The sequence below is a fragment of the Erpetoichthys calabaricus genome, chromosome 13 (genome assembly GCF_900747795.2).
Source record: "Erpetoichthys calabaricus chromosome 13, fErpCal1.3, whole genome shotgun sequence".
NCBI classification, from domain to species: Eukaryota; Metazoa; Chordata; class Cladistia; order Polypteriformes; family Polypteridae; genus Erpetoichthys; species Erpetoichthys calabaricus.
Genome location: NC_041406.2, coordinates 145453742 through 145464837, shown reverse-complemented (window position 1 = coordinate 145464837; position 11096 = coordinate 145453742). Strand labels below are relative to the sequence as shown.

General features: G+C 47.5%; 1 protein-coding gene across 1 annotated transcript; it reads right to left on the bottom strand.

The window, feature by feature from the left end:
- Positions 1-7518: 7518 nt before the first annotated feature.
- Positions 7519-10776, bottom strand: LOC114641895 (transmembrane protein 74). Its single transcript, XM_028790917.2, has 2 exons — positions 10580-10776; positions 7519-9690 (listed from the first exon to the last, which is right to left on the bottom strand). The coding sequence occupies exon 2, from the start codon at positions 9628-9630 to the stop codon at positions 8785-8787; it is 846 nt and encodes a 281-aa protein (XP_028646750.1). The 5' UTR covers positions 9631-9690; positions 10580-10776; the 3' UTR covers positions 7519-8784.
- Between the last annotated feature and the right edge of the window lie 320 nt (positions 10777-11096).

Sequence of the window (11096 nt, the reverse complement as noted above, 5' to 3'; positions counted from 1 at the left end):
TCAATGTCAGGTTTCAGTTTTTTAATTTTAGTACATTTGATGAGGGAAAGAAAGTGATGGAAACGACAGAACAAAATGTGGAAAACTGAAAGTCTGAAGGCGCTTTATGTGTCCGTCAGTCTGTCTGTCTGTGTGACGAGGTCTCCTCATGTGAAGCACTTAAACAAAATGAAGTTGGCTGTCAGGCAGCAGTTGCTAAGAAGTGGCTACTTCATCCCGTTCTCTTTAATTACATTTTTTCATGGCAAATAAGCAGCAATTCCCATAAATAACCCGACTTTTTAATTCTTGTTCTGTCTGTGATGTTCAGTAATCCCAAAAAGCTTCAATCAGATAAAATCAGATGACATTTCCAGGTCATTAAGAAAAAAACGTCACGCGCTGAAGGCCCATCTGCATGGCCCGTTTGTGATGCTGCCAGTGCCTCCCCTGATGTGCCCTCCTCCCGAATTAGGACAGTCGCGTGGATTACTTGGGATGAACTTGGCTGTGACTGCGCCATCTGATGACGCCGATCATCACGTTGGAGGACCTTTGGCAGAAGCCCAGCATGCCAGCATGCCATCACAACTGGCACGAATACTAGTCAGCAGTTAATCAGAAAGAAGGAGGCATGCAGAGCCAGGGAACTGCAAACAACTTATCATTAAAGTATATCCTTCTATTTATCATTTTACATTTAAATTGTAATATTAAATTGATTAAAATATGTATAAAACAAAAAAATAGTGTCACGAGTCACCAAAAGCAGCAAACGTCAAATAAACGCTCAGGTTTGGGAATTCTGAGTGGCAAGACAGGACAATGAGCTAACTGGTCTGTGAGAGTCACCCAGCTTTAAAATATGTAGAGGTGACACACACGCACACTTCTATATATTGGCACACACGTAGATCATCCTCCAGACTCTCCTCAGGGATGTACGTCCACCCCGAGTCGAGAGGGGGCGCTGGTGCTCACCTATTCCTCTGGTTTTACCTCAGCAGTGCCAAGAAGAAGCCCTGTGAGGGCACCTGACTCTGCCCCTTCTGGTATCCTGCGCTTGCTCCTTCCCGCCGTGGCGCTCACAGGCCTCACCAGCCAAGTGAAAAGGTTCCTCACGAGGACGGCGCTTTTTGCTTGTTTAGTGCCATTGAGCTCTTGTCTTTGTCAGACTGGCACCTTATTAAGTGGGGATGACTGGCTTGGCACCGCAATATTTTCTCTTTGTGGACCTGTAGTTCCCTCCAACAACCAGAATATACAAATGAAGCCGAATGTGCTGTGGTGGGTTTGTCCAGCATGCAAGTCTTCACCGTTGCAGGGGTCTCCACTAAAGTTTGCTCAGATTCCCCCTATGGACAGCACAGGCCGGACTTCATCCTGAAACTTTTACATCATGCCCACAACTGCATGTCTGGGACTTGGCACAGCAATGCAAAATGGTGCCCAGCAGTGGGTTATCCAGGAAAATTTACATTTGGGGTTTCAGCCCCCCCAAAACTTTGCTTGACCAGGCACTGGCAGGTATGTCTGCCAGTAAACTCTGTGTGTTTATTTATATTTATTTACGTACAGACATATGAGGAGAAGTCAAAAAGGAACAGCACTTTGAATATGCCATGGTAACTGCACTGGATAGAAGCTGGCGCAGTACCAACACGCTGGCAATGGCTGATGGGTCGCCTGAAGACACACAGCGCAGAGCTCACTTGACATGGACTCTCCTCCGCAGTGAGATTTCGTTGGCCAGAGATGTGAAGCCATGCCAGGATTCTGTGGTCCCTACTCGCCCAGCTCATCACGTCCAGCATGGCATACAAGCAAGGGGCTGCTGGAGTTAAGCCCCCCAGAGACTAAAAAGATGTGCGATTACGAAGACAGAACAGCAAAAACAGCTTTGGAGAAACGTATGAAATAGTGACAGATACCAATCATGACAGCTGGTGCCCGGTCTCTCTCGACTGGTATGGCAGGTCAGTGGGGTCCACTCTGGGAGCGTCGTCATCATCTATAGACATTCAGACGCTCAGTAAAGGGAGAGCCTGGCCAGCACCGGCTGTCATGGAAAACCCACTGGAGCAACGTCTCGTATTTGAGAATTTAACAGAGCTGAGCTGCAATGATGGCACCCATGGCACGACTGCACCTGCACGGCTCCACTAGGCCAGGACCAGAGCCCACCACCTGCAATGCGAATGGCTGAGAAACGCGACTGAGCAGCCCTTCAGAGCAGGAGCCGCACCCCAGTTGGAAGGTGGAAGGAGAACATGTAGTGGCTCTCCAAAGTTTAGCAGGAAATTTGACTGAAAACCTCGATGCGGGCGAACGTCTTGTGAGCGCCACGTTCCTCGTATCTCCCTTTTTAACCCTTTGAAGGCTGAATATATTTTTCCAAAAAGCACAGTTTTCTGCAAGGCACCCAAAGCAACAGTTTCACACAGAAGTCAACATAAAACGTCTGATGCTGCGAGCCGTGGCTGCCAGGCTGTCTTCCAACGGTGGCATCACAATCTGGTCTGTACCTCTTGTCATTGTAAGTGGCGGTCCTCCCAGGCGAATGTTGCCATAGGTGTGTCAGCTACACCAACCTGTTCAGTGCCATCATCATCTTGGGATCTATCAGCCGATGCTGGCACCTCACAATCGTCTTGTGACAAGTCAGAGTCCAGTTCAGCGATAATATGTGGAACGTCATCCACAGAGTATTTTGCTTTATGCATTCGCTTCGATCTCTCGCCAGATGTTGGCACCATTTTTGCTGTTATTTGCTCCTCGTTAATCACATCAGCGCAGAGATTCTCGGTCAGACCAACAAAGCTAACGTTCCTTCCAGCAAACTAAAACATGATGGCGGATTTGTCACCGTTTACAGCTGATTACCACCATCAACCGCTCAGTTTGACAAAAGCCGACATCTGCCCTGAAAGAGTTAGGTGACAGTGGCTACCTGGAAGGGATCAAACGGCCCTGGATGCTTTGTATCGTTATATTGGTGTGTGCTGCATGGCCTTGACTGGGAAAAGAGGAGGTGCATTTAAAAACACAACCGAGGTGGTCCTCATTTTAACACGAGCGACGGCCTTCATGCCCAAGAGCAGCTAACATACAGAGAACACTGCAGGGCCTATCGGCCCACCCGTCAGCTGGAAGGTGGCTGGCAGCACCCAACGCGGAGACCACCTCACGATTTTAGTGTATGACAGAAAAATGGAAATGATAAAGCGGCGGGCCCTTCTAAACATTGGAATTAAAAGTGAAATAACTGAGGGGTGCTTATTCGTTATTTTTGCCCAACCGCGGGTGGGTTCTGCTCCAATGACCTTTAATGTGGAGAGGCCAAGTTTACCAAGGCTGTAACGAAACAGGGGGCAGTCATCATAAACATCCAGTCATTCGAGCGAAGATATCCGAGAGGTGCTGGCTAAATGGTGGTCCGAGTCTCACTCAAGGTGCCTTACCTGATCGGTGGGCTGGCAGACAAAGAAAGTCACTGCTGGGGCTCCAAACGAAGCTCCTCACATGTAGTAACCACATGAGCTGAACGAAGAACATTCTCTTGGACCCCATTCTGCAGAAGGCAATGCTCATTGATAGCCTACAGCCCACCCTGGGCCACCACCTTACCATGCTGGTGGGACTTGTGCATCCTTGTGGAGCTTTGCAGTCCTAGTAGGGTCTCCCTTGTTGAGCAAACTTGGGCTGAGAGGTCAGACAAGGAGCAGTTCACAAAGACCCCCGTGATGGGAGGACGGTGTCCCCTGCTTTGGATAAGCTTCCCCTGGGGACCAGGCCTGGAGGTGGTGTTTGCTGGTGATGCCCACGTAACCTGGGTGGGCTCAGCCTGGAATGGCTGGCAATGGAGCTGATCAGTAAAATGGTGTCTTCAGATTTATGTATTAAGACGGACAGTGAAACTCTTGTTTATTTGGTTAAAAAAATAGGCATAATGTGGTGTTAAAACACAAAAAATAAAAGATCAGGCATTGCAAATGCACATCGCACGTCACATTTGTTTCATTAAAAAAAGAAACAGTTAAAAATAGATCTGCATTTTCTGACACTTTTAGATCCATATTTACATCACAATGCAATATTTACATACAGGTGTGGAATAAACGGATTAGCGGCTTATCAAAGAAGGGACAAACCTCACAAAAGTTTGCATTTCAAATTTGCCCTCACAGCATTCCAGTTGCTTAGATAGAAATGTCCAAAATACACGGAATCAATACATAAGGAATCAGGAAAAAAACAGACCAACAGAAACGGCAAACGAGTAGGATGTCCAGGCTGCCTTCTGACATAAATGAATGGAATCTAAAAAGAGACACAGTAAGAATCAGCCATTCATGCAACAGCAAACACGAGGGGGCATGCGGCTGCGCTCCAACAGAAGGCACTTCAGGGGGTCGGCAAGTGCGGCTCTGCTGAGGACAACACTTTGGGTTTTTAGGAGGAAGGAAAGGAGAACAAAAAAAAAAGGAAAAAGCAACTGTGGCAGGCGTGTGAATTCACGGGGGGCTACGGGGGTCTGCATTGGCCTTTTGACAGGTGGGCCGAGCGGCTGGTGCCACCTGCAGTGAGTTAGTAGGCCACTGAAGATGAATTCATGTGTACGGGTTATAGGAAAGGCGCTATATAAATAAAATGTCTTATGATGATGATGATGATGATGATGATGTGGATTAGTAATCACTGCTTGGAAATTCTCAGCATGGTTTTGCTGTAGTGTTGCATATACCATATATCTCCAAATAGCCGTACCCCCTTTAAACGATGATATTTTAGTAGGGGTTACTTAAGTGTGCAGAGACATTTCGAATCTTCGCTTTTCAAGCAGATTCAAAAGCAGTAAATAAGAGTGGGCTTAATTAGGACTCGAGTCCCAGTCAAACAGCAGCTCTTGGTGGGGACAAAAACCCGCAGCCGTGACTGCCGTCCATGGACTGAGCCGAGTAGCCAGCAGATCCGGCTTTGTTTCCCTTTGGAAAAGCATCCATGTGAAGATTCTGGAAAGAACCTCCATATATGAAGCTCTGCAAAACAGCCATGAACGAATATTAATGGACTTGTACAATTCTGGGGGGCTCGTCACGTTAAGAGTGCAGGGTCACTTCAGGGCTTCTTGATCTGCAGCAGCCTGCTAGACTTTCAAGATTTGTGTTGTGTTCCGCATTTCTTGGACCCTCTTCAAAGCCCAAAGAAACAAATTCATGTGCAGACCCCCTTCTCAAAATTAAACGGCTCTTTGACAAGCAAGGGTTCAACAAGGAACCACACCATCAAGTAAAGTGCCATATAAAGGCATCCTCCAGCAAAAATCTCTTCTTTTAAATTATATTTTAAAATTCAATGTCACGTAGTGACGCAGAATGGAGATAACAACGAACGATTATGATTGGACAGAAGCCAGTGGTGACCGGTGCTGTGCTACGGCAAACAGTCAGGAAAAGAATAAAATATCCAGCGTTACTCATGTCATGTAATTGAGACAATGTCACTTATCCAGTGGTCTGCTGCCACCGCGCACAATGCATGCGTTTTCTGCTAAACTTCTGGAGAAATCAGCGCTCATCTTCAGCAGGAAGCACCAGTCACATGGCTTGCCTTTTGAATTGAAGATCCGCCTCCCCTCCCTCATTGATTGGTCAGGAGTCGCACCTTCAGTTGAAACGCAGCACCTGACTGGATGACCAACATGTTTATTACGCCACACGAGTCCGTTCAGAGTTTTATTTTCCATCATGTGTGTCCTGCTGAGAAGCAGACGGGTGAATTTTTACGGGAGAAGCACATCAAAAATGAAAAGCAAAAAAAAAATAAAAATAAACCGAGTTACCAAACCCCACCGGCCGACAAGAAAACAAGTCAAACCAAAGGAAACTCGCGAGAAGCGTAGAAGCAAACAATTGTTATTTATGTTTGTTTGTTTAAAGAAGTTTCATCCACTGATTGGATAACAAAGAGCGTCCCCAGGCAAGCTTCCAATCCCGTTGCACCGATTACTTGTGGGTCACGCCCCTTGAGGCCACGCCCCGTAAAAAGCAGGATGCGGTGCTAATGACGGCTCTCAAATTGGCAGCAATGGAAGGACCTGACAAAAAATTGACAAAACAAAATCACACAAACCGAATCAGGACGGTCTGCTGTTGCACGGCATTGGGCACCATGGACTTGTTTGACATCATAAACTTTTCTGTCTCCATTTTTTGGACGTGAGCATCAGCAGGCTTTGCGCCGTAGGAACCAAGTTACCCAAACTCTTCTCTAACGTTTCAGTAATTATCTACCGCTCTGATGCTGATCTGTCTGATCATAAAGCAGGTCGTTACGATAGCAATTGATGAGAAGAATTCAGAATGAATTGTGGAATTACGGATTTTGAGGGTTCCTCTCGCGTGTCTCTTTCTCTTGTACGATTTGCTTCAAAAACAAATCCACCCATCGTCATCTCATCGTAGGCTTAAGTTTCGAGTTTGGGATTTTTCCGTCCAGCTGTTTTAGCTCACACACACATCATCGAGAATTCGAGATTTTGAGTATCAGGGGACCCTAAAACGTTGAGAGCCATCAAAACTGGAGATCGAAATTTTTCACAAATTGAAAGCGTTGGCTCCTACCCCAGAGGTGATAGGTTATGGTGGAGGAGGGAAACAAGGCAAAAAGTGATAACATAGAATACATGGGGCAAGTAAATAAATAACTAAATATATAAAGTTATAGAGGGTGGCACAGTGGGTAGCGCTGCCGCCTTGCAGTTAGGAGACCCGGGTTCACTTCCCAGGTCCTCCCTGTGTGGAGTCTGCATGTTCTCCCCGTGTCGGCGTGGGTTTCCTCCCACAGTCCAAAGACATGCAGGTTAGGTGCATTGGCGACTCTAGTGTGTGCTTGGTGTGTGTGTATGTGCCCTGCGGTGGGCTGGCGCCCTGCCCTGGGTTTGTTTCCTGCCTTGTGCCCTGTGTTGGCTGGGATTGGCTCCAGCAGACCGCCGTGACCTTGTAGTTAGGATATAGCGGGTTGGATAATGGATGGCTGGATAAAGTTATAGATCTTGTTTTTGGTTGGCTTATCCCGTTAGAAAAGCAGACAATGGATGGAACAAAACCCGGGGGCCTGCTGCTGTCCCCCTGTGGGCTGAGCGGAGAACCTAAAGTATGAGGTCCCTCTGATGAGCCGATTTTTAAGAGTATAGAAAAAGCAATGGAAACAACCCATTTTGAGAGCTTTTCCCACCAATTCAGCTGTCATAAATAAATAAATAAATAAATAAATAAATAAATAAATAAATAATTTTCTCCAGCCAAAACCTTTTTTTTATGTTATTTTCCCTACATACTTTGTGCCGGTGCCTGAAAAAATGTTGAATCCCACCTTTTCAAGAAGAAGGAGTGAAAAACGTTTATGACATAACAGAAGTCAACAACGACCAGCGTGCTGTGTGATGTGAAAAACATCGATGGAAAAAATTAAAAAACCAAATCTGTCGAAACTCCAGTCCCACAACCCACGTGTCTGTGCGTTACCCAGTTGTGTGCAACACACATATCTCTTATTAAACAGATACTTCTGGAATAATCAGAACACTTCATAGACATGAAACTGAAGCCTCATGGGACTGATATTTTGAACGGAATAGACAGGATTCTTGACCAATGAATGAGGAGGAGAGGCGGGTCTTCAATCCCATGTGCCTTTAGCTTTGTGTTGATAAGGTGGGCCGATTATTCCAGAAGCGTTTGATTTACATCTGTGATTTAGTGAGCAATAAGCAAGTGTTTTGCATGTTTTGAGTGTACAGCTGGATAACACAAATGTGGATTTGGTGACAAATGAGATTCTTTCAAGGGTGTTTCTCATTGGGTTTGCTGTTGGTCTCCATCGACACCTATTCCATCCAAAGCTTTGTTATCTTCATTCTCCATGAAAACACACTATTTTTTTTTTCTCACTACAAATTACATGGGAGAAGTAACATAAAAAAGTGAGACTGTGGTGGGTTTACCCAGAGGTGCTTCTTGTGGGGGCCCACACCAGAAAATTCAAAATGGTGATTACAGCCTGAACCAGTCAGGCCACTAGGGGTGCTGCTTGTGAAAGTCAAGAGGTGCACAGTCTTGTGGTTAGGACACAGAGGGACACCAATTGTGTAACTGAATCGGCACGCACTCCGGACACCGAGGGGGGACCCCTCCCTGGTCAAAGTCAAAAGTCTACTACTGCCTACCTGGTATGGTCAACGAGGGGTTGCTATTCGACTCAAGAGATCCAAAGGGGCTTCAACCAGCACTGAATTTAGCATTTTGTGTTGGTGTAATTCTTCAGGAAAGGAGTCCAATCAACATCAAGAAAGTGGGTGGAGCCAAAACCTGAGCTCACTGCAGCCCTCTGTGGGATGAGTTGAGTAACTGCAGTGTCCGCCATGTTGTCACTCTAAGGAGCCACTTTGGTGTTTATGAGGGTAGAAATGGCATTTAAAACAGTTAGTCGTAGGAGACCCCACCCCATTCATCTGTCAGAAAAAAATATATATGTATATACCTACAGGATGCTTACAGGGGTAGCATAAATGTGCTAAAATTGTTAATCCAAAAGTATTGAAAAATGTTGAGGTTTATGTAACCGCGAAGCTAACTAAGACCTGGTGGATCATTTCATGTGAGATGAGAGGTGCCCACCTTTACCAGAGCCCACCCGTAAAGTGTTCACTTAACGCTGAGGTGCATTCACTCCACTCCGAAGCACTGAATGACACGAAATGAGCGCACAGCCCCCATGGAGCCGACGGCCACATCTCCCAACTCTTCATTCGATGGTCACCGCGTCTTCCTCCACTATGCACGTCTGCGAGGTAGCGCCATGCGAACTCGAGTCCATGTGGAAATGAATCGAGCCGTAGAGTTTAGCGGACTCTTTGGAATAAGCCAGCGCTTTCCTCCTGTAGATCTCCCCCTTCCACATGGATATCATGAGCAACGTGGACAACACAACTCCGCCCAGGGTGAGCAGGCAGAGCCCCGCGATCACACAGCGGTCCAGATGAGCTCCCACCCTGGCGCTCTCGTTCTCCAGCCTCTCCATTTCCCTCGCCGACACGCTGTCGGGATTCACGTTGACATCTCGAGGTACTGCATAGGAAATAACAACCAAGGAGATCCCCGTCACGAGAAACGTGACCGCGCTGATGAAGCCGTAGTCGACCGATTTCCCCGAAGCCTCCGAAGAAGTTTCATCATCCGACATGAGCGACAAGTCCGGCGGAGCTTCCTGTTGGATTTCATGCGGGCGGCTGGGGTCCGCTTGCTCGTAATGGCTTTTGGGGGCTAAATGCGAGCCGGCGAGCTGCAGATTGACGTTTTCATCCACGTACGTGAACGCGGTCTCCTCCAGTTCGTGCTCGCAGCAGCACGCCCTGATGTCCCTGTCGAGGGGCTGGGGCGGCGGCGCGCCCTTAGTGGTCGCTGTCCTTGGTGCTGAACTGAGCGCTCCGTCGCCGACAGCGGCTCTTAGCGCAGAGTGACACTGCTGCTCGCCGCACGCGACCCCCCGCTCCTTGTAGCTATAAAGTGCGCTGACGACCCAGTCGCTGTCGTGCTTGGCATCGGGCAGGTTGTTTTCTTTATTAAGGCAAACCAATTCCAGTGAAGCCATCGGATTTATTTAATTTTTTCCCCTTTGGCGTTGCCTTCATTCACGTCATTGTCCAGACCCCTAAAAATAAAAAAAATACAAGAGACATCATTTTGAGAGGCAGGCTAAGAAATGCTGAACGCGTGGATAAAGTCATATAAATAGAAATGAAGGTTATTGTACCAGCAGTGCTAAAGGATCTCTCCTTCATTCAGTCAGGGGTCGCGTTACCCGCACATGCACGCTGTTTCAATCAATCGATTCGATCGACCGAGCCAATGGATTTATTTCTACACGAAATAAATAGAAGAAAGAGTAAGGAGGTGCGGTATGAAGAAACTTCATCTCCAGAGCTTGCTAAATGTAACATAAATCTTTTATTGGATACAGTCCTGATGAAAGAGCCTGATTAGTCTGCGGCATCAATATCCAATCAGCTTTAATTGAAACATCCAGCAGACGAACAAATCGCCGAAAACCTTCCTAAAGTAACGCCATTAAGCGAGTCAGATGGGACTTGGCTTGGATGGAATATCCGTTCGGGTCAATCAGAGTGGAAAAGAAAAGCTTTAAAAGTGTCTAATAACACGGAGCGTACGGAGCGCATGTGCATCAGTTCGAAAACAAAGGTTTGCCTTTTAATTGAGAAATCGCCGAGACGGGCAGCACTGGGAGGGGTTGGGGGGCATTCGGATGGGCAAACGGGCGATACGCGGGGCAGAAGCCGTTCAAACTGTAACTCACATCGCAAACGCACACACGCACAAGAACTACAAAGAGCGAAAACTACAAACACACACACACACACGGCACCCATCAGCAGGCAGCGCAGGGCGCGTTAAATCACATTACTGAGGAAATCGGATCGCTTCACTCCCGAGCCTCACGGCAAAAACGAAACGCACGCAACTAGAGCCACAAGCTCCTAAACAACCGCCGGCCACGGGACTGCGAACCGCCGGTAAGGTACCTTGTTTCAGTTTCGAAGCCAGCGGCTCTCCAGCTGCCCTTCACCGGCAGATCATTGAGAAGCCCAGCGCACGCCGTAGTCCCTCCCACGATGGGCTTGGGCTGCCTCGCTGTGGCGCTCAATGAGTTCCGCGGCTCCTTCAGCGGCTTTTAATACGGAGCCCGGAGATCTGCAGGGATTGTGGGAAATGGAGTTCCCTTTACCGCGCTTCGTTCTAATTGAATTGTCGGGCGCTGATCACGTGGACGCCTGAAAGCCGCTGCGTGCCTCCCGTTAATGGTCAGTACGGCGGACGGTCCGCCTGCTCCGTGCAGTTCGGGAGAAGCTTGGAAATTTTTATGTGTCCGTAAGTTTATCCTCTCGGGGCGTTTGTGATGTAGAATGACATGCGTTTGACAGGACGGGGGTGGCGGCAGTGTCACCAACGGCGATGCTACAGCCACCACAATCAGATTGAAAAGTCCTGGCATTGGGAATATGAGAGTAACTTCCATTTGTATAAAACTGATATAATAAA

Bases quoted from the DNA above. Each gene is read 5' to 3' on its own strand.
- LOC114641895 (XM_028790917.2), bottom strand. From the start codon at position 9,630: ATGGCTTCACTGGAATTGGTTTGCCTTAATAAAGAAAACAACCTGCCC.